This window comes from Myotis myotis, unplaced genomic scaffold (assembly GCF_014108235.1).
Source record: "Myotis myotis isolate mMyoMyo1 unplaced genomic scaffold, mMyoMyo1.p scaffold_m19_p_8, whole genome shotgun sequence".
NCBI lineage: Eukaryota > Metazoa > Chordata > Mammalia > Chiroptera > Vespertilionidae > Myotis > Myotis myotis.
Window position 1 is genome coordinate 9,263,243 of NW_023416390.1, and position 23,699 is coordinate 9,286,941.

Sequence of the window (23,699 nt, forward strand, 5' to 3'; positions counted from 1 at the left end):
CTGCATGCCACTTGGAGAGGGAGATGAAGGGAACCAGTCGCCACCCTGAAGCTGGCTTTGTTTTTTTCCAGATATTGGTTTTAAGTTGTTTATTAAGAAACCAGATTCAGAGGGAACCTTTGACCCACCCCCCTTTCCTGCCCAAGAGATTCAGACAGAGAAAGGAGAGCTTAGGAGGTCGCCTTGGGCTGAATTAACTGTGGTGAATAGAGGTCTTCAGACAGGGGCCTGGTAGCCAGATACCTGCTGTGTTCATTTTTTTCTGAGTCGCCTAGCAAGAATTCTCCTGCCATGTGTGTTCAGCTCTCCCTCAACCACCTGTAAATCACCCATTCTCATTTCTGAAATCTAACACCTCATTCTCCCCCTTTTCTCCTTTGTCCACATGTCTTATATACCCCATGGAGCCTCGCCATCTTTGGAATTTTTTGCCTATGTGAATTCTCCCTATGCATATATTAAAACTTGATTTTCTCCTGTTAATCTCTCTGTTAATTTAATTATTAGCCCAGCCTACGGAAAGTTAGAAGATGGGAGGAAAAGTATTCAATTTTTTTAGCTCTCACAGAAAGTGGAGGAAGAGAAAATAGTAAAATGGGTGGGTTGGGAGTTTGACAACTAATTTAAGCACAAGGTTCAGATGGAAAGCCCTTTCCTAGTCTTCACCCCAGGCACCCACATTTTCCCAACTGCTCTTTAGCACCACAACCCTGACCCCAAACAGATCTTAGAATAAGTACCTGAAAAGAAGCTGCTGTTTGCAAAAGGGAGAAGCTTTCCCGCATCCTTATACCTTATCACTGAGCCCCTTATACCTGCCCCGGAGGGGGCTCTTCAGGGCACAACTCCCAATCCTCAGTGTAACTCCAGGCCCTCCTTTGATAGATGAGGAAGCTGAGAAGCAAAGGGAAAGTGCCCTTGACCAAGGTCTCTAAACTGGCTGGTGGCCAAGCCACAGTCTCCTGCTTCCAAATCAGAGCTCCTTTGTTCCTGCCGTTCTCCTCCCTCAAGGCCCACCCCATGGCCTGTGCGGTTGGCTATTGGAATGGACCAGACCACTCAGTTTGGATCCTGTCCATAAATTAGAGCCAGATTCTGCAATCTGAGAAACAAACCCACGCCTTCCTAGGGGCCTCTTAAAATTAAAGTGTGAGTGCCCTCTAGTGCCCTCCAGGGATGTTTCCGAGGATTCTCAACCTTTTCCTAAGGCCCAAGAGTGAAGGACACCGGTGGGGGGCAGGGGTAGCCACATGCGCTCCCCCACCCCACCAGCACCCCAGAAAATAAATTCCTGTGACGGCATATGTTTGCTCCAATGTTGCATGCTACCCTATATCATGTGCATGTTTCACTCACTATACCTTTTCCCCCTCAAAATCTTTAGCACAGTAAGTGCTCCAGAAAGTCACCGCATCTTTATCCCATAGACACAGGAACTCCGAGAAGCATGAGTTAAAATAAAACCCACATCCTGAGATTAAAACCAAGTTAAAGCTCTTCAACTCCACTGAAATACAAGCTAGGTTTTGTGACCAAAGATGGAATGCAGCATGAATATAAGTACAGTAAAGAGAATTCTCCCCGTATAGTGATGTCTTGCTTAGCACAAAGTAGTGGGGGGTGTGAGCAATGGAAATGGCCAAACAAAAAGTCCCTGTGGATTGTCTGGCCCTGCAATGCCATCAGATGTGCCCCCCTTAATTACAAAACATCTTTCTATAGCTTCACTGCAGTTACTCAGGAGGAGGTCATGGAGAGCTCTAGTAGGGTCTGCTACCTGCTAGATGTTCCCGTCATTCCTTCTCTCTAGCTTCTAGTGACTAGCTTCTACCAGCCGTGGGCAAACTACGGCCTGTGGGCCGGATCCGGCCCGTTTGAAATGAATAAAACTATTGAAAAAAAAAAGACCGTACCCTTTTACGTAATGATGCTTACTTTGAATTTATATTAGTTCACACAAACACTCCATCCATGCTTTTGTTCCAGCCCTCCGGTCCAGTTTAAGAACCCATTGTGGCCCTCGAGTTTGCCCACCCCTGTTCTAGTCCCTTGCATTTGTTCAAACAAGAATGTAGACCAGCCCTCGCTGGTTTGGCTCAGTGGCTAGAGCGTTGGCCTGCAGACTGAAGGGTCCTGGTCTCTATTCCAGTCAAGGGCACAGGCCCTGATTGCTGGCTCGATCCCCAGTAGGGGGCGTGCAGGAAGTAGCCAATCAATGATTCTCTCTCATCACTCATGTTTCTCTCTCTCTCTCTCTCCCTCCCTTCCTCTCTGAAATAAGTAAAAGTATATTTTCTTTAAAAAGAATATACACCAGCTGAGATGTCCTAACCCTGGTGCACAGGAGAAGTACCTCGGAGCCTTTGAAAAAGCCCCAGGCCCAGAGATTCTAATGAAGTTGCTCTAGAAGGGGCACCTGTGCTGTTTTCGAGTTCCCGGTGATTCTCTGTGCAGCCAGCGTGGAGAGCCGTGTGCTAGACGAGCACTCAGGCCCTGGCGTCATGCTGACCATTTAGGGGCTCCTCCCAGGTCCCCTGTGAAAACAACTTGCTTTCCAGGACTCACCATAGGCGCCGGCTGCAGCCTGGCCCAGGTGAAGGACATCTTGGCTGAGAGGGTGTCCGAGCTCCCAGAGGAGAAAACGCAGACCTACCGAGCCCTCCTGAAGCACCTGAAGAGCCTGGCGGGCCAGCAGATCCGGAACATGGCGGTAAGTCCTCCGGCCCCACCATCGGGCACACGGCACCTCTGCTCAATCCCACTGAAATGCTGAAATCGGCATTGGCAGAACCTGTATGCAGAAGGGTCTCGGCAGGTGAAACGACAGGCACGATGAACAGATACGTAGTTAACAAACATTCCTTAATAACATGTAAAGGAGGGTTCTAAGTCAGCTTGAGTCAAATGGCCTAGTTGCACGGTGGGTAGGAAAAGGACTTCGTGGTTTTGCTGATTTTATGAGAAGACTGTCAAAGAACCCAATTCCGCCTCAGGCTGCATTAACGGAAGGATGGTGCCTAAAATAAGGAGGGCGGCCTGCTCTGCTCCAGACTGTTAGACCACAGCTGGAGTGTAATGCTCAGACCTGGGCAACACAGCTTAAGGTCAGGTTCTTTATGACCACAGGAGAGAGCACTGCATGCTCCCTCTCCTACATACCCCAAACGGTGTGTCAGAAACCCTCGGGGCATGGAGAATTGGGGAAGGAGCACCTGTTTCCTTTGAAAAAGCTCTTCAAGTGATTTCAAAATCCCAGTCAAGAACCCTGACACTCTGGAGCCTGGCGAGGAGATGGTGCAGGAGAGAGAGGGGCTGGCCATCGCCTCAGGAAGAGGGTGGTGCGGGTGGGACCGTCGGAGGGACCATGAGAGCTGCTTTCAAATATTTATGGGCTCCAGAGGGCGATGGGTTCACTTCCTATGATCAAGAGGATAGAAGTATGACCGACAGGAGGCCGATTTCAACTCAGTGGAAGCGAAAACTTGAAAATCAAGCTGTCCACAGAGGAATTGGGGTTCCCTGTCCTCACCAGCATTACCGCCCAAACCGCAGCCACGCGGGTGGTCACTGTGGACTCCGTCACTAGGAGGGGCGGAGGGTACTGAGTTGAATGGCCAGTCAGTGCCCTCCCAAGTTCTGAGACGCTACAGGCTCAACCCACTCTGCGTGGAGTCTTCCAAAAGGGGGGAAAGGCACCCACTGTCGGTGGTATGGGTGCCCCGCACCTGGGCATGCTCGCATGAATTCTGCAAGGTGGCCATGGCTGGGTTGGGGGGAGGGGGTGGTTTCAGAACTGGCCACTGAGCCTCGCTGCTGGGGTTTGAATCCCACTCCGGCCCCCTTCTAGCTGGGAGACCTCGGTCAGACTTCACAAGTTCTCTGTGCCCAGTGTCTTCATCTGTAGAATGAATCTGTAGGAACGACATCCATCTCATTGGACTGTTGTGAGGATGAGTAGATGTGTGTGGAAAGGAGGACAGCAGGTGGACACACCAAAAGCTCCGGGAGTGTGGGTTACCATCCATTCCTCTCCAGGCAGCGTGGACTCCCAGGCAGTGTGAACGGAGCGCCCCCTGGGCCCTTTCGCATAAGCAGGTGCCTGCGGGCAGAGGGCATGCAGATGGACTGGCCCAGGCTGTAACTCTCTCTCCTCAGTCCTTAGGAGGACATATCATCAGTCGGCACTGCTACTCGGATCTGAACCCAATCCTGGCTGTGGGCAACGCTACCCTCAATCTGATATCCGCAGGTGAGCTACCCCAGAGCACTCCCAACAGCACCTAAGGATTCTCTGTCCTTTTTTAAAGGCTCCTCTTTAAGTCGGAGCCCGTGTCCTGGCTCTCAGTGCAGCACAGGAAGCGCAGGCGCCTGCAGGAAGGCCCTACCCCACATGCACAGACACCCGCCCTGGAACCCAGCCTGTCTGATTGCCAAAGGGGTGCACTCGCCTCTTCTCCCTCAGGCTGCTCCCAGGGCCTCTACGTCCCCCTCCCATCCCTTCTCTGCTCCTTCACGCACAGCCCATCACATCCCCACTCCGCCTGTCCACCCCGCTCAGTCCATCCATTATTTACCCCTCCGTGGGCTGACACGGGCCCAGGCGCTGGGAGTCGGGGAGCAATCCAGCTGCCCCATGTGAACTTCAGGGGTGTGTCCGACCAGGAGTCCTATCCCAGGCCCCATCCCTGGTCGGTGGGAACCCAGAGTGTAGGGAGAGCCTTGGGGGCAGGGGAACAGCTCTCCGGTCCCCATCAGCTTTGCATGGGGTCCGCGGAGGGGCTTCACCCCTGACAGCCCTCAGCCCTTTGGCTGAGTCCTCCAGCCTGTGGTCCAGGACGACCCCAGTTATCCCCCAAAGACCAGGAGAGAAGAGACAAGACTCCGGGGCGTCAGGATAGAAAGGACAGCCGGGCCCGCAGCAGCCGGCCTCCTGCACCAGCCGCAGGAGTGGAAGGGTAACTTCTCCTGGGCTGTTGCTTGGTCGTTACCCCGCTTCAGGTCTCTGTCCTCCCAGCTCTGCGAAGCAGCCACCCCGGAGCACTGCCCAGCTCCAGAAGCCAGGCCGTGGGCTCGCTGACCAGACCCCGGAGGGCCAGAGCTCAGCGGGGATCCTGGGCGCTCTGCCTCCTCCCACACCTGTTCCAGCTGGCATGGTGCTGCTTGTGCCGGGAACACGACCCGTCAGGGTCTCTAGGCTATAGGGTGATCTTCTCCATACGTCTCCTGTGGCTCCACAAACCCCCCTTTTAAAGCCAGAGGGGACCGGGACCGTGCAGTGATAGCAATGGGGCTGAAAGGAGGTTTTGTGCATTAAAAGCATAGATGTCTGGTTAGGAGCCCAGAGCAGCAGCAAGAACAAAAGGCAAAACCAGGGGTTTGAGCTCTGTTCACCGTGCGAACAAACCCTGTCCCAGCATAGGTTGCGCCCTTCCCTTGATCACAGAGAGTTAACCGGCCTCTGCTGGACAGTGAAAACCCGCACAGGCCTGGCCGGGAGGAGACTGGCTGCGAGGGGGGAAATGTCCTGAAGCTGCCACCACCACCCCATCTTCCCTCCCCGTTGGAGGCACAAAAGAGTCCTGACTGTCACACGCTCTGCCCCTCGTCACTTGGTGCTGAGCCGGGTGACCCCCTCTTTGGCGCTGACAATGAAGCGCACAGAACGCCTCGCGCTCCCTGTTGCCTGTGCAGAAACGTCGTCTTCTTCAGCAGGAGGCGCCCGGCAGGTTCCGCTAAGCGAGCACTTTCTTGCCGGGTTGGCAAGTGCAGACCTCAGGCCGGAGGAGGTTCTGGAATCTGTGCACATCCCTCACTCTCAAAAGGTAAGACGCGCCGGCCGCTCCTGGGAGCTGCTTCTCGCTCTTCGGCACGAACCCGGCGTCTTTACACTGAAGCGGAGGAGAGAGGATGTCTGCCAGAGTCATGACTTCCTGTTCCCTGGACGGCAGCTCCAGGCCTCAGCCCCTGGCAGGCAGCCCGGGGTGGGTGTAGGGTGTTGTTTCAGCTGTGGGTGCGGCTGCTGAGGCCTGCGGTCAGTCGGTCCTGCTTCCTCCTGCTCTCTGACCGACTCCGGGAGGGGACCCTCCCCGGCTGGGAATGAGCTTCTCTGTCGGACCCACAGCACATGGAGGCTGGGCGGGCCTCCAACTCCCGCTCCAGCCAACCCCACAGTTCACAGAAGGTGAGGCCTCCAGACACCTGCCAGCACAGCACCCTGGGGTTGATGCGGCCACCCCCCAGCTATGGCGGGGCCTCTGTCCTCATTCTCTGTCCCCTGTGCCTCTCCCCCAAACTGTGTCTGAATCCCAGAGGACAGTCTTCCCAGAGAGAGGCAAAACCACCCCCCCCACACACACACACACACACTCACACACATTCACACACACACACACTCACACACTCACACACACTCACACACACACTCTCACACACTCACACTCACACACTCATATTCAAACACACACACTCACACACACTCACACTCACACACACACACTCACACACTCACACACTCACACACTCATATTCAAACACACACACTCACACACACTCACACACACACTCACACACTCATATTCAAACACACACACTCACACACACTCACACACACACTCTCACACACTCACACTCACACACTCACACACTCATATTCAAACACACACACTCACACACACTCACACTCACACACACACACTCACACACTCACACACTCATATTCAAACACACACACTCACACACACTCACACTCACACACACACACTCACACACTCACACACTCATATTCAAACACACACACTCACACACACTCACACACACACTCACACACTCATATTCAAACACACACACTCACACACACTCACACACACTCACACACTCACACACACACACTCACACTCACACACTCACACACTCATATTCAAACACACACACACACTCACATACTCACACACTCACACTCATACACACTCACACACTCACATACACACACTCACACACTCACACTCACACACACACTCTCACACACTCACACTCACACACTCACACACTCATATTCAAACACACACACTCACACACACTCACACACACTCACACACTCACACACACACACTCACACTCACACACTCACACACTCATATTCAAACACACACACACACTCACATACTCACACACTCACACTCACACACTCACACTCACACACTCACACACTCATATTCAAACACACACACACTCACATACTCACACACTCACACTCACACACTCACACATTCATATTCAAACACACACACACACTCACACACACTCACACTCACAAACTCATATTCAAACACACTCACACACACACTCACATACTCACACTCATACACACACTCACACACATTCACACACTCTCACACACTCACACTCACACACACACACACACACACACACACACACACTGATCAGAAGCCAGGTGTCTGCTGGGTTGTGCAGGAAGTCTTAGAGTAAGGCATGCTGTCAGCCATGCATGACCTCCATTTATGTTTCCTGTGGCATGAACTCTGAAATGTGTTCCCAGTCAAACGTGCCTCTGTGTAAAGGCCCCAGGCAGGAAACCTCGCAGATAAACACCGCACCCTCGGAGCCACACAGCTGGAAACACACTGGGGGCTCGGCCATCTCCAGTGACCCCATGTCAGGGGTCCCGGTGCCGAGAGGGCAGCGGGGCAGCATCACCCTCCTGACTTGCCCCTGGCACAGGGGTCCCTAGCCCACCGTGGGAAAGTTCATTTCGACTCTCTTATGAGCCCTGCACAATGGAAGGTGATGGTTTCTGCAAACCAAGAAATGCGGTCGAGCTCTTTTGCATGTTGGGCAGATCATATCGAAAAGTACTGGTGTTGAGCCCCATCCACAGAGTGGTTGAGTTTCGACCTATGAACCAGGAGGTTGCAGTTTGGTTCCCAGTCAGGGCACATGTCTGGGTTGCGGGCTGTGTCCCCAGTTGGGGCATGCAGGAGGCAGCCGATCCATGATTCTCTCTCATCATTGGTGTTTCTGTCTCTCTCTCCCTTTCCCTCCCTCCCTCTCTGAAACCAATAAAAAGTAAAAATATAAATACATATATATTAAAAGAAAAGAAAAGAAAAGCACTGGTGTTGGGAGGGTCCTCCATCCTCGCAGGGGACACGGGGCCTGAAGACTACGGGGAAAGGCACCTGGAAAGATGACACATGGAAAGGAGCCAGCCGTTCTGTCCTGGCCTCACAGGAAAAGGGTGCAGTGACCCCGTTCCTGGAGGGGACCGGGCAGGGGGGCGGGGGAGGGGCCTTGCGCAGGACACTCCTCAGTTTGAACGAGAAGGCAGCCGAGTTGCCCTCAAATGGTGCCAAGTGTCCTTGGTGTCCCTTTCTGTTGGGTCCAAGAGATTAATCAGTGGCGCCGAGAAGCAGAAACCGTGCTCTGAGGTTGACCCATGGAGCAGCTCCCGACGGCATTTGCCTCCGCAGGGGGAGTTGGTGTCGGCCTTCCGACAGGCGCAGTGCCAGCACAACGCCTGGGCCCACGTGAACGCGGGCATGCGGGTCCTCCTCAAGGAGGGCACCGACACCATCGAGGACCTGAGCATCGCCTTCGGGGGGCTCGGGGCGGCCACCGTCAGCGCCCGCCAATCCTGCCAGCAGCTCCGAGGGAGGTAAGCAGTGAGCCCTGTGCCTGAGGGTGAATCGACGTCAAAAAAAAAAAAAAGGTGGAAATTTGGCTCAGGCGAGTGTTGGCAAAGCCTGAGAAAATGGAAACGCCTCTGTGTGGAGGCACTGCTTGTTCTTTCCATAGTTTTGCTAAATGAATCAGACCTTTCTTGACGATGATTAAGTAGGTGGCACTTTTTGGGCGAGGAATACAACAACTGAAATGGCGAGGACTCCTCCAGCCCAGTCTCTTGTGACACCAATACTCCAGCAAACGCACACCCGGCAGCGTCCGCGTGGCACCTGCACCCTCTGCTCAGGTGCCAGCTGCCTCTTCCTCGGTGAAAGCCACGTCCGAGTCTGAGTCTCGTCCAGGTCACTGTGGAACTGGCCCTCGTGGTCTGTTTGTTGAATGCCAGGTTCCAGCCTGCTGTGCCCTCAGTTCTCCTGAAGGGCTTGTTAGGTGATTTCTACACTCCCTTCCAGCTCGATAAAGCCCTGGCCCGTTTTCTCCGTGGTTAGAGCATGAGCCCACACTGAAGGGTTGCCGGTTCCATTCCAGGTCAAGGGCATGTACCTGGGTAGCAGGTTGGATCCCTGGCCTGCAGGAGGCAACCAATTGATGTGTCTCACTTCAATGTTTCTCTTTCTCTCTTTCTCTCTCTTTCTCTCCCTCCTGCTCCTTCTTTTTTCTTTCTTTCTGTCTCCCTCCCTTCTACTGTCTCTAAAAAAAATCAATGGAAAAAGTATCCCCAGCCTAGCCAATGTGGCTCAGTGGTTGACCATCGACCTATGAACCAGAACTAGGTGGTCATGGTTCGATTCCCAGTCAGGGCACATGCCAGGGTTACAGGCTCAATCCCCCCAACCCCAGTGTGGGGCCTGCCGGAGGCAGCTGATTGATGATCCTCTCTCATCATCGATATTTCAATTTCTCTCTCCCTCTCCTTTCCTCTCTGAAATATATATGTATATCTCCATCCATTCCCAGGTGAGGATTAACAAAAAATAATAATTAATAAATAAATAAATAAATAAATAAATAAATAAATAGGACTCCGGAGTCTCTAAGTGATCACCAAGCAACCTCGAGCACCTGTCACGCACTCTGACTGGTCCCCTGCTGCCTCCATCCCACCAGGCGCTGGAACGAGCTGATGCTGGACGAGGCCTGCCGGCTGCTCCTGGACGAAGTCTCCCTCCCAGGCTCGGCTCCGGGGGGGAGGGTGGAGTTCAAGAGGACTCTGGTGGTCAGCTTCCTCTTCAAGTTCTACCTGCAAGTGCTGCAGACACTGAAGCCGCTGGCAGAGCGGCCCTCTGCGCCTGTAAGTGCTCGCGCTTGCCCAGGCTCCTCGCAGCCTTTAGCTCCCAGCGTGCCCACTACTTCTGCCAGCTGTCCCGTGGGGCCTGGGCCATGGCCTGCCGCCTGTTCTGGGTCCCAGCCAGTCCGTCCCCAGCCATCCCACCTCCCAGATTCCTGGGGCTCCGGGCGCCAGGCTGCCTTCAAGCCACAGATGCTGACCGCGTGCCCTGTGCAGTGAAAGGTTATGGCGCTCCTGCCTCGTGTGCGATTATTTTTCTTCCAATATCACTTTGGAAAGTATAATCGCACGTAATGAAATGCACCTGTTTAAATACAGTGAGTTTTGACCAATGTGTCAACCCACGGAGCCACCACCTCAAACAAGATACAGGGCATTTCCATTTCCCCAAAATGTACCCTTTTGTCCCTTTACTGTCAACCCTCCCACCCTGCCCATATTCCAGCTTCAATATGGAGTGTAAAATAAAATTTTAATTTTCTAAAATACTAAAATTTATTTACATGCTGATACTGAAGTAGCTTCTTGCTAGATTTTCTGATTGTAAATTTCTGGAATAATTAAGCAAAACAAAACATTCTCTTCCTCCCTCCCTTCCTCTCTCTTTCCTCTCCTGACTATGATCACAACTCTCTCCCTACCTTATGCCCCCTCCCCACAACTCCATCCCAGCAGCTCAGCGTTCCTGAAGTGTCTGGTTCTCATTTACTCAGACCCTCACCAGCCACATTCCCCAGGAATTTAATTTCTGAATTAAGACACTTGATGTGCTTAGTGACACACAGAGGGCCTCCCATTTTACTTCTCTCCCAGAAAGCCGAGTAGCTGAGAAAAGCAATAGGCTATGGGCTCTCGTGTGTACAGTGAATGCCAGCTCCTTCTGGATGGCTTACGTAGCCCCAGTTTTCTTGCTTCTCTCCCTGCAGGCCAGCTCACCCTCTCTTCCTTCTCAGGGTGACCTGAGGATCAGCTTCAAACCAGTCAGTCCAGTTCCTCCTTATAGGGAAGGAGAGGGAGGGCAAGAAGCTTTCATCAAAAGTAAAATCCTGGAGGCGATGGGGATTTGGGTTACCTCCCTACACTGACCGTGCAGTTTTGTGGGTATTGTAGCCAAGTCATGTTTGCATAAATCAAAGCCCAGCTTAAACACGGACTAATCAGTTTGTTTTGAAACTTCACCCAGGACGGCCTTCGATATCCTGACGTCTCAGACCCGTTCCTTAGCGGGCTGGAAGATTTGTCCGTCACGGTGCCCCAGGGAGTCCAGAGGTACCAGGTCAGTGAGTTTAATTTAACAGAAACTTAGACACCAAGAGATAAGCTGTAGCCGTGCGAACAAGCAAGCTGTTCAGAGTGGCGATTTTAGTCCTGACGCTGTGTTTTTGCTGCACACTGGCCCTTTGTTTAGGCCGAGTCAGGGAGAGGCTGGATCTGAGCTCAGGCCTGAGCCACCAAATCAATGCAGATCAATTGGTTTATCTGAGGCTGAACCGACCCGGAACAGTTTGACCATCTAGTAACTGACGATCTCTTCACACTGTCCAATGACGTCCTTTGCACATTGGTTTGAAGAGCGGCTGAGCCTGGTGTGGGGGAAGGACAGCACGGGAGAGGAGCAAGGCTCAGCCTCCCGCCCTGATTGCAAAACCTTTCATCTCGTCAGCAAAACAAGAGCCCTGCAAGTAACAGAACCCCCCGTCCTTGCAAGACAACTTGGAAAATGTCTACAGTTATCTAGAGCACAACACCTCCCCCAACCCCGTCTCCACGCACCACACACCACTCTTCCTGGAGAAGAGTTCTAGAGCGAACATTTGCTCCATTGCCTTACGTGCCCAGGGATGTTTCTACGCCCCTTGGAGGGCAGCCAAGGCACTTAGTCCGGATCTGGGTGGGCCCCATGGCCATTTGCTACCCCCTCCCCCACCAGAGGTCTGCTTTGGGCTTAGATTTTGGTCCCTCACCCTCAGGAATTACATCACTTTAGCCTTCATCATCATGATCCCTTTACATGTGAACAGGTTGATTACTGGGAAAATCAGAAAGCAAGACAGGGAGACAGACCCCTGAATTCCAGAAGAAAGGGGTACAGGGATACTGCTTAGAAAAAGAAGATGCCAAAATGAGAAACGGGGGTGCCCCTTCACCTGTTTCACAATTTTGCCAAAAAGTTGGCCCTGTCAAAGGTATTGCCACATAACTGAAATGACCGTTTCCCAGTGTAGTTGCATCATTACGTTGTCATGCTCTCTATCGGACCCACTCCAGGGTTTGTTGCCCAAGGGTGACTGTGTGTTCTCAATCCTGATTCAGGCGAGTTGAGAATTGTCCAGGCCACTTCTGAAGAGCAACTCTTGTCTTCCTCTGTAGAGTGTGGACTCTCGCCAACCCCTCCAAGATCCGGTGGGACGTCCCATCATGCACCTATCAGGTCTCAAACATGCCACAGGTGAAGCCATGTTTTGTGATGACATCCCCAGGGTGGAAAAGGAACTTTTCATGGCCTTGGTGACCAGTACCAGAGCCCATGCAAAAATTATGTAAGTGAAAAGCTTTCAAAAAGCCTTTTACACACACATGATGAGTTTTAGGGACACACACAGAGCCTTCCCATTTTACTGCTCTCCCAGAAGAGCCAAGAGCTGAGGATTTCCTCGGAGAAATGTGCCAATTCTTCTGCAATGTCCTAAACCCAAAGGACCTAAAATAGAAAGAGTAAAGTAAAGATCACACACAAAAAAAGAAAAAGGAAAGGTCACCAGCCCCCAGAGGAGGAAGATAAAGTATCTGGAAATGACCACATGGAAAAGACAAAAATTATAGCTATGGGTTTCTTGATTCCATTCTAACCTCACAGTGCCCCATCTCCCTGCTGCAGCCCCAGGCAAGGCTCAAATAAATAAGTAGAGCTGATATTCAACTGGTGATAAAATACTGAAATACTTCATTACTGAATGGTAAATGGCCATATCCTACGCTTCCTAAGGAGGCCCCTTGCAACAGGCACACTGGCCCATCTGACAGCTCCCCTCCCAGCAGCGAAAATGTTACCTCCGGCCCAGCAGGGGACGTCTTGATCAGGGCCTAAGCTGGACCAGTCGTTCTATACTTTTATTTCCAACCATGCTCTATCCCTCCTTCAGGTTTGGGACCCTCAAAGCTTGTTGATTTCTATCTCTTAAATATTTCCCTTTTTTTTTTTTCCAGATCAATTGACTTGTCAAAGGCCCTTGAACTGCCTGGGGTGGTTGATGTGATAACAGCTGAAGACATTCCAGGCACCAATGGTACTGAAGATGAGAAATTGTTGGCTGTAGATGAGGTACAGAATATGCCTTTCCATGAGTTGTGCAGATAATCACCAAGGCACCCTCTCCAAGCCGACTTCCCATGGCCTCCCTGCCCTCTCTGCCAATGGGGGTAGAGGTGCCAGTTCTCCCAGCTTCTTTCTACCCCTAACATCTTTATTCAGACAAACCTACACTTCTGGAGTCAGGAAATAACATAATAAAAAGTAAAGTAAAGTCATTATGGAAAAATAACTCTTAGTTTCCCCCCCCCCCCCCCGGCATGCTCTTGAGTCAATTTATCCTCATCTGGAAAATGCAGGAACTGACCTGTGTCAGAATAGAATAGAAAAATGTAGAAAGGAGAGTACAAAAAACACAGCCACTCTCTGTTATTTACACTGAACTCCCTCCTTTCCTGGATCAACCCCATCCCCTCCACCTTCCACTTACCTCACACACTCCAGTTTTTAAAAAGTTCCTCTTGCCATCTTTGACCTTTAACCAATTCAACAATCATTCACTGAGCTCTTGTGTCTGGAGCCAGACTACCTTGGTTCATGTCCCAGCTCTACCTCTCACTCACTGTGTGTCCTTGGGTGGCATCAGTTGTAAGATGAGAATAGTCATAGCACCCGCCTCACTGTGTTGCTGTGAAATTTACATGAGTTAATGCATGTGAAGTGCTTACCACAGTGCTTGGCACGTGAAGGATCTCAGTGTTAGCTGTTATTGCCACATCTCAGTGAGTCCCATACAGACTGTCTCCTGCAGCCTTGGCATGAATCACTGTTCTTTTGGTTGAACTCCAGGTGAAGTTGGCTGTCACTGAGGACCTGTATTATCTATTAGGGCTGACATACAAAATACTACAGACTGAGTGGCTTCAAAAAACAGAAATTTATTTTCTCACAGTTCTGGAGGCTGAAAAGTCCATGTTCAAGGTGTCAGCAGGTTTGTTTCTCCTGAGGCTCTCTTCCTGACTTGTGATGGTCATCTTCTCCCAGCATCCTCACATGGCCTTTTGTTGTGCATGAACCTCCCTGGCTTCTCCTCCTCTTCTTGTAAGGACATCAGTCCTATTGGTTTAGAGCTCCACCCTTATGACCTCATTTAACCTTAATTATCTCTTTAAAGGCCCTATCTCCCATACACTCATATTGAGGGGTTAGGGCTTCAACACATGAATGGGGGTGGAGTCCATGTTCTACAAAAAAATACTGTCCTTATTTTTAAACTCTAAAATGACACCACAAAGGCGATACATATGACCCTAACTTGACAGGACAGAGCAGATTCAGGTCACAGCCAATCTCACATTCACTCTGGAGCTTACATGCATTGAGTAAAATGGCCAATGGAAACATCTGTATTATTTAAATTATTTTTTAATTCAAAAAAATGTTAATGTGTTAACCAAGCACATACAGTTGAATGTGACTTCAAAGTGGTTATTATTTCTCAATGATGACAACTAAGATGCCACTGGTAAAGTTGAGCTTAAAGCTACTCCTACCCAGAATTTTCTACCTGCTTCATGCATGTACTTTCCACAGGTACTTTGTGTGGGTCAAATCATCTGTGCTGTGGCTGCAGAGACAGATGTACAGGCGAAACGTGCAATTGAAGAGATAAAGATCACCTATGAAGATCTGGAGCCCGTAATCGTCACCATCGAGGTAAGCTGACTGGTCTCTCCCATAAGGTTACAGATTAAAAGTACTTTTGTAAATATCTTAATATCATCCTTAGCAAAAAAGGCAATAGCTTTAAAGCTATGGGAGAGTAAGAATGCAAAAGACAGGTGCCTTCTGAAGTATCGAAAACGACCTTGGGTCTGACAGAACCTCAGAATGGCTCCCAGTCTTCTTGTGTGAGTTCGTTCATGTTATTATCAGAAAGAAAACAAAGAACTAGAGAAGCCCTGTGAGATATGTCAAATCTCAAAGAAATGAAAAAACTTCCTACAACATCTATTGGGCTTTCTTACCCAGAAATGCATTAGGACTTGAGTCTTCTCCCTCAACACGGCCTGTTCTTTCAGATCTCTGAGTTAGAGGTTCTTGTACATGAGCTACCTAAGTCTTACACCAGTGTTTTTTCTTCGTGGAAAAGGTAAAAAGGGAAGGCCCAGAACCTCACCCATACTACATGTAGACCAGGGGTCCTCAAACTTTTTAAACAGGGGGCCAGTTCACTGTCCCTCAGACCGTTGGAGGGCCGGACTATAGTTTTTAAAAAAAACTATGAACAAATTCCTATGCACACTGCACATATCTTAATTTGAAGTAAAAAAACAGAACGGGAACAAATACAATATTTGTATTTGCATGTGGCCCGTGGGCCGTAGTTTGAGGACCCCTGATGTAGACCTATCACCTGTTCCCTGGAGATCCACATTAAAAATGAGAAAAGTGTAGTGATCATCCTGGACCATCAAAGTGCCTCCAGATCTCAGTTCTTAACGTTTCTCTAACCCTTATTGGTTTCCTCTGCAATCTAGAAGACAATCTCTCCAACATCCCATCTCTGCAGTGCGTTCACTGCTCTAGTACTTCCCTGCTTGCAGGACTCCTTTGATGTGTCCTAGCAGATGGCAATTTGGGGAGTTTGCTGGCTTTTTATTAAGAAAAACACTGCCAGTGGAAGAAACTTACAAAGAATTGGCTTTGTGTTTTTCTCCTGTCACTTAGGATGCCATAAAACACAACTCATTCCTATGCCCTGAGAAGAAACTTGAACAAGGAAACATTGAGGAAGCATTTGAAAAAGTCGATCAAATTGTTGAAGGTAAGAGACTCAGGATATTTGATGGGATCTTTGGGGGATTCTACTCTAAAGCAGACATTGACAGCCTGTGATTTCCTCTTGGTGCTTTGCCAAATTTCTCTTAGATCTCTTCTTTCCAAATAGTGTGGGTGTGTGTGTGTCTGTTGGTTTTGAGGGTGGGAGGTAGGGAGCAGCAGAAGAAATAGAAGAAAAACTCCTAAGATTTTGATGCGTCAAGGGCAGGGTGAGGAATGGAATCAAAACTTGTTATCCAGAACTGTAATCTCTGAAAGATTGCTCTCAGTTGACACAGGACAAATGCCTAACCCATCAGTTCCTCGGTCAGGACAAATCCAGGCTGGCCAGTTCACCACATCTTGCTTGCTTTTGAATTCCCCAACATGACCATTTCCAACCAGCCTGCACCTTCAGGAATTTCCCTGTGCTTGCACCTAACAGGAGAGGTCCATGTTGGAGGACAGGAACACTTTTACATGGAAACACAAAGAGTGCTTGTTATTCCAAAGACTGAGGACAACGAACTGGACATCTATGTCTCAACCCAGGATCCAGCCCACGTGCAGGTGAGGGCCAGGACCGCCCCCCACCTCTGCAACTTCCGCCTCACCCCCCTCTGCCTCGGAGTTGGCAGGCATTTACTTAGAATACAAGCATTGGACAGCAATGGAGAACTAAGGCCCCAGAACCCCCTTTTCTCCTGGTCTTGTGAAGTCATTCGTTGTATTATTTAGATTTAGAGAAGACATTCAGTGGCAGTATGCTTAAATGAACTTTGTGATTGGATGACAACACTAAGTTATAGCTATACTTGGTTTTTCTCTAAGATAATTATTACAGTTAACCTGTGGAGTAAACTCTTCACTTTATAGCACGTTTTCATTTCCCCAGCCATAAAGTACTCAGCAAGTTTTAGCTGCAAATGCTTCTTGTTCAGGAGGTTGTCTAGAGTTTGCTGTTTCTCACCTTGTTGGGACACTGAGTTAAGGCAGTGGTCGGCAAACTCATTAGTCAACAGAGTCAAATATCAACAGTACTTCTTCAAAATAGACTAGTCCAGGCCAAAAACCGACTTCTGCGCATGGGCCACGAAGTTTCAATAGCACTGTACGTGCACCCACATGTGGTATTTTGTGGAAGAGCCACACTCAAGGGGCCAAAGAGCTGCATGTGGCTCGCCAGCCACAGTTTGCCTACCACGGAGTTAAGGCATTTGTCTCGGAGTTCAGCTTCTGACAGGAACCCAGGATGGTTTCTTCTGACAGTTTCCCTTCTGGAAAATGCGATTTTTCTACTGGAAAGGCTGTGTTCTGTGGTAATGGCCCATGTTTATGACCTCAATGGGGCTACACAAGACACATTCAGACTGTCAGTCTTTTTTCTTTTCTTTTTTTTTTTTTACAGAGCAGATGTGGATGGATTTTGCAGTGATGTTGTGTTTCAGGAACTCAAAGTCCTCCTTACCATTTCATTCTTGTAAAACTTTCCCAATATCTAACTTTTACAGAAAACAGTGTCTTCTACTTTAAACATCCCAAGCAACAGGATCACCTGTCATGTGAAACGAGTGGGTGGAGGTTTTGGCGGGAAAGTAGGAAAATCAGCTGTGTTCGGAGCTATTGCAGCTGTGGGTGCCATCAAGTAAGTGCATTTGGGGGTACAGAAGGGTGTAAAATGTCAGAGCTGAGGGCCGATCAGTGGCCTGAGAGGCGCTTGGGCTGCTGTCATAACCACCTGCCACCCTTGGGCAGCTCAGCCTCCTGTCTCTTTTTCTTTTTAATTGCAGATACAATGCCCACCCTCTTGGAGTTAATAGAAAAGTCATATGTAGATAGGACTTTGACTATGCTAATTTCCTATAAAAAGGAAAAGTAGCATTACTAGTTGAACATCTCCAGGGCGAGGGTTGTCCTGACCCTGAGCTTCAGAGAAGGTGACCCATTTAGAGGTGGGGCAAGTAACTACCCAAGTAGAGTGCCAAGTGGGAGAATGCTCCCTCACTTTTCCTTCCTACTCTCAGCTGCAGACAGGCGGGGTGAGGGAGGAAAGACCCCACCCTTTGCCTCCTCCCTGCACCTGGGGAGAGCTGGCTTTTCAATGTGTGTTCAGTGGACAGATGACATCCTCAAAGAGAGCTCCCGGGCTCACCTCAATGGAAGGCTCACTGTTCATGCTGTTCATGGTGTTGGCTTTTCTAGTTCGTGTTCTTTTTTTCTTTTACTTTTTTTTTGTACTTTGTCAGAGCTCCAATCAGCCTGTAAATGTCCTTTAGCAGCTTCTGTATAGTTCAGAGCTAGGAACCAAGACACTCAGTATGTGTCTCCTTCCGTGATGAGAGGTAGGAAAAAACAGGATCTGAATCTCACCTCCACTTCTTTCCATAATGAACCTCTCTCTATTCACATCCACCAGGGACCCAGCAAGGGAGAATCAATTTGTTGTATTCCCACCAGGCTTTGTGCCTTTAAGGCTTCTCAAGCATAATTGCACATTAGACTCATCTTGGGAATATTTAAATCCAATTGCCTAGGATGCCCCATACTGACCCAACCATTATTATATATATTTTTTTAATATATCTTATTGATTTTTTACAGAGAGGAAGGGAGAGAGATAGAGAGTTAGAAACATCGATGAGAGAGAAACATCGATCAGCTGCCTCCTGCACATCTCCTACTGGGGATATGCCCGCAACCCAGGTACATGCCCTAGACCGGAATCGAACCTGGGACCTTTCAGTCCGCAGGCCGACGCTCTATCCACTGAGCCAAACCGGTTTCGGCATTATTATTTTTTTTTTAAACTTTCCTCCCTGGCTGGGTGGTTCCGTTGGTTGGAGCATTGTCCCATACACCAAAAGGTTGTGGGTTCAATTCCTGGTCACGGCACATACTCAGGTTACAGGTTTAATCCCATAGGTCAGGGTGCATATGGGAGGCAAGCCATTGATGTATCTCTCTCTCTCTCTCTCTCTCTCTCTCTCTCTCTCTCTCTCTCGTCAATAAAAACACTTTTTGAAAGCCTTCCCAGTGGTTCTACTGCCAACTGTGGGAAACACTATCTTAAACAACCCTGCCTTAGCATACTACTGCCTTGTGTTAAGTGGTCCCCAGAGGAGTGCTCCCAAATTGCTGGTAATAAGATTTTCCTCAGCTCATAGCAATTTCTGCCTCCCTATCCCAGACCCACAGAATCAAAATCACCAGGAATTGAACCCAGAAACTGAACATTTAACTGATGCTCCAGGTGGTCCTCACCATTAAAAAAGACAAGGAAACCCTACACTAGAATTATGGTTTTCAACATGTACCTAAAGACACTGCATCAAAATCGCTGAGGGAAATGCAGATTCTAGGGCCCCTCCCCAACCTATTGCTGAAGTGCTAAGGCTCAGGAATCTGCATTTCACCAGCACTCCAGAGGATTCTTCTACACTCCAAAGTCTGGGAGCTTCTGCCCCTGAGACACAGAAAGGCTGAAGCTCCTAGCTACCCAAAGGTACAACTTGGCCAACATCAGGGCAGTCCCAGTGAAAATGAAGATCCAGCCCTGGCTGGTTTGGCTCAGTGGATAGAATGTCAGCCTGCGGACTGAAGGGTCCCAGGTTTGATTCCAGCCAAGGGCACATGCCTGCGTTGCGGGCTTTATCCCCAGTGGGAAGATGTACAGGAGGCAGCCAATCAATGATTCTCTCTCATCATTGATGTTTCTATCTCTCTTTCCCTCTTCCTTCCTCTCTGAAATCGATAAAGGTATATTTAAAAAAAGAAAGAAAGAAAATGAAGATCCAAATCCTGACACATCCTAAGACAAGTGTTGGTCTTTGCTTGCAGTTGTGTTGTTAAGTTTGCATTTATCTGTTCACACTCTTTCTCCTTTATTACTAGTGGTGGGGATATGCAAAAATGACTGGATGTGGATGATTGTCAAATTTAAAGCCATAACAACACAAGTGAACAGCCATGTGACATTAATCACTTTAGCTAGATCTTAATTATAGACCACGGAGACGATAGTAATTTAGTTGTACATTAGCTCAATGCTTCACACAGTGTATGCACTCAATGAATATATATGGAATGGATGGATGGTTAAATGAATGTTTGGATAAGATGGATTGGAGGGCAGGTAGAGGATGGATGGGTAGAAAGGTAGATAGAGGATGGGTGGGTAGATAGATAAACGAGGGGATGGATAAATAGGTGGATGGATACTAGGTGAGTAGATGGTGGATGGATGGGTGGGATGCAGACTGTGACGAAGATTTGTTGTCCTTTAGAACTGGTCACCCTGTTCGTCTTGTTCTTGATCGTGAAGATGACATGTTAATAACTGGGGGAAGACACCCATTATTTGGAAAATATAAAGTGAGTATTAAAGATGAAATTATTAAAATACCTCATTCTATTTGAATGGTTTTATTCTCTTCTATTGTTTTGATTTTGTTGAATTCTAAAAGCAATAATCTTAGTATCTAAAATATTAAGTGAGGATGCTGTATATTTGAATACTCATAACATTTTTGGGAGGAACTTCTAATAAATCTAGTGTAGAATTATGAAGTTGAATAATAAAAATACATGATTAAAAATGCTAATGTTTCCTCAGTGACAAAAACCTGAAAGAAGCTACAAACATTGTTATACTAAACTTCACTTTACAAGTGTTTCCACTAAGTGGTTATGAAAGTGTCATAAAAATTATTTGCAAATAGGAAAAAATAATTCACTAGCAAGTGAAATAAATTTAAATTGTTTCAAACCACATTCATTGCATTTCTATGAAACTGTAGCATAAACACTATTAAAAATACTTATTAACATCAATACTACTTTTCAAATTTGTGCTTGAGTTCTTTGGACAGTTCTAATGTAATATTTCCCTATCAAATATGCTTTATTTGGCAATTACTCATAGCGTACATATAGTTAAATTTCATATCTAATTTTGTCATTGCCTGAGATTACTAAATTGTTATATTTTTTTGTCATTACTAAAACAATGGCTTTTCACAATTTTATCTCTTCCATTGGCATTAGTAACTTATAAAATTAGAGAGAAATAAACCATAGTTGGCAGTTAAACTTTGTATTTGCCTTCAAATGCACAGAAATTAATACAGATATTATCTTCTAGTACCAAGAGCAAGGTAGAGACACATTCTGGGATTGTGGCAATTAGTATTATGGTAGTTGCTGAGTCCTTTGGTTTTGGCCTGAATTATAAATCAGAATTTATTTATATTAGTTGTGAGACACTTTTAGTACTACTGCCTATTAAGAGGATTTAGACAGCAAATATTTTCGCATTTATAATAACATAAAACATAATATAAAAGAGGGAAATCATTAGACTATTTTAAAAATCCAAATTTTATTTTATTTTTAAAGAAATATAATTGTACTTCCAATATAATAATATGTGCATATGCGTATACATGTATGTATATATCCTCATTAAACTTAGCTAACAAAGGTTTGCTTGTTTACTTGGAACTACTAGTAAATTAGTAGAGCAGATACCTATGTGTGAGGGATTCTTTCAAAATTCTTCAAAAGTTTATTTAAAAGCTGAAGAATTCTCTCTGCTACCTTTGCTTGGCAATGCTTTCTTCAGGAAAAGTTAAAGGTACGCTGCAGCCTAGCCTTTGTCAAAATTGCCATAAATTCTGAATTGGCGGGTTTTCCCACATGTCCTTACTGCTCTGGTTTATTATCCAACACTTCCCTTGGAGTAGATGATAATAGTCAGATAGTTGCACGTTTCATCACTTGTATTTGTCCCCGGGTCTTCAGAAGACAGACACCAACCAGAGCCAGTCTTTTTGGTAGAACTACAGCAGGGCGTGGGAATTTCTCTTTTCAATCTGGGCTCTACAGACAGACTGGTCCCGTGGTGGGAGTGGAGTGGTGACCTCAGGAAAACACCAGGTGCCTCTGTGAGTCCCACCCAGGAAGCACAGCAGTACGAGCTCACATTTGTTATGTAACCAGTTGCAAAGCGCTCCACAGCTCAGCACAACCGCCGTCAGGCCAGGGACCATTTCCAGCCCTGGCTTTTGACGCTTTCCTGCGACGAGATGCACTGCCATTCATCCCATCGAACTCTGAAATTCCAGAAACTTTTCCACGGGGCGGAAACCACGGGCTAACTCAGAAGGAATGCCAGTAAAAAGTGAAGGAGAATCTTCCAAGAATAAGGAAGAAGAGGGTAGCAATTACATGTCTGGAGATCAGCAAAAACTTTAGAATTCCACGATGACGGTGAAGCCAGAAAATTGCAGGTTGAAAGGAAAGGGCTCAGCAAAATTCAGGTCAGAGGAGGCCTTTGTCAGCCAAGTGCTGAAAGCCAGGGGGATAGCCAGGTGGGGACACCACAGAGCAAACGCGAGCAGAGTCTGTCTTCAGTCCTGCCCAACAGGGGAGCTGGGCTGTGGCTCCAAGTTGGCATGGACATTAATCATGTAAAATGTCCATCATTTGCTGACAGGTGGGATTCATGAACAACGGGCGGATCAAAGCTCTAGACATTGAGTGCTTCATTAACGGAGGGTGCACACTGGACGACTCGGAGCAGGTGCGTGCATCACACACCAGTGACCTTGGTCGTGAGTAGAACCCAGAACTTCTAGATGAGTCTTTACTGAACGCGCTTCCTCAAGTACTTAACCAGGTTCCACAGCAGCTCGACTCTGTGTTCTTGACTTTTAGAGAAAAGAGGAAAATGTTATCCAATATATGTGAATACCTTCTATTATTTTAGGTAACAGAATTCCTTGTACTAAAGCTGGAAAATGCATATAAAATCCGAAACCTCAGGTTCCGGGGCCGTGCCTGTATGACCAACTTACCATCCAACACGGCCTTTCGCGGATACGGCTTCCCACAAGGAACCCTGGTAACAGAATCTTGCATCACAGCTGTGGCAGCCAAATGTGGCCTTCTGCCAGAGAAGGTAAGGTTTTGATCAAGGTCACAGCCAAGGTTGCTGAAGAATCAGATGAGGAGGGAACCAGCTACCTAGGGAAATACCCTAGAACCACTCAAATTAGCTCTGGCTCAAAATTCAAAATATATTCAGGGCTACCTAAAATAATTCACCTCCCTGCTCTTATCTTTCATCCTTCTTGTACAAAGATTTCTCTTTTTCCTTCTTTTTAAAACTTGTGCAAAGATAATTACTCTTCTTAACCTTTAAACCCCACTGCAGTCATTAAGTAAAAAGTGAACGTACCCTTTTTTATCCCTCCGTCCCTGTTGGTTAAGAGTAACCATGGTCAGCATTTCCATATTTATTGTCCTAGCCCTTTCTCTATGGGTATCCACCCATCTGTATTCATACATACACACATCATCATTGCCCTGTGTTTATACATGCACATATACAGTGATTTACCAAAATGGGGCCATAATAAACACATTATTCTGCACTCTGCTTTTTTCTCCTTGACAATAGGCTGTGGCCATCTTCCTGTAGCAATAGAATGACCTTCCTTCTTTTTCAAGACTGAATAGTGCTATGTAACAGGGATGTGCCGTCATTTGCTTAGCCATTCCACTACTGGTGCACGTTCAGCTCGTTACCCATCCTTGGCTATTAAAATGCTGTTGCTATACACATCTTGGTGCAGATGTCTC

General features: G+C 47.9%; 1 protein-coding gene across 1 annotated transcript in view; it reads left to right on the forward strand.

Annotated features, from left to right (window-relative positions):
* Window positions 1–23,699, forward strand: part of LOC118661465 (aldehyde oxidase 2) — a 63,369-nt gene that overhangs the window by 16,490 nt on the left and 23,180 nt on the right. The window contains exons 9-23 of the mRNA XM_036319567.1: window positions 2,559–2,710; window positions 4,156–4,249; window positions 5,713–5,822; window positions 8,487–8,671; window positions 9,808–9,991; window positions 11,172–11,264; window positions 12,359–12,528; window positions 13,196–13,310; window positions 14,832–14,954; window positions 15,969–16,065; window positions 16,504–16,628; window positions 17,570–17,703; window positions 20,342–20,429; window positions 22,552–22,638; window positions 22,825–23,016. Coding sequence (XP_036175460.1) covers window positions 2,559–2,710; window positions 4,156–4,249; window positions 5,713–5,822; window positions 8,487–8,671; window positions 9,808–9,991; window positions 11,172–11,264; window positions 12,359–12,528; window positions 13,196–13,310; window positions 14,832–14,954; window positions 15,969–16,065; window positions 16,504–16,628; window positions 17,570–17,703; window positions 20,342–20,429; window positions 22,552–22,638; window positions 22,825–23,016 — 1,949 coding nt within the window. The remainder of the gene's footprint in view (window positions 1–2,558; window positions 2,711–4,155; window positions 4,250–5,712; window positions 5,823–8,486; window positions 8,672–9,807; window positions 9,992–11,171; window positions 11,265–12,358; window positions 12,529–13,195; window positions 13,311–14,831; window positions 14,955–15,968; window positions 16,066–16,503; window positions 16,629–17,569; window positions 17,704–20,341; window positions 20,430–22,551; window positions 22,639–22,824; window positions 23,017–23,699) is intronic.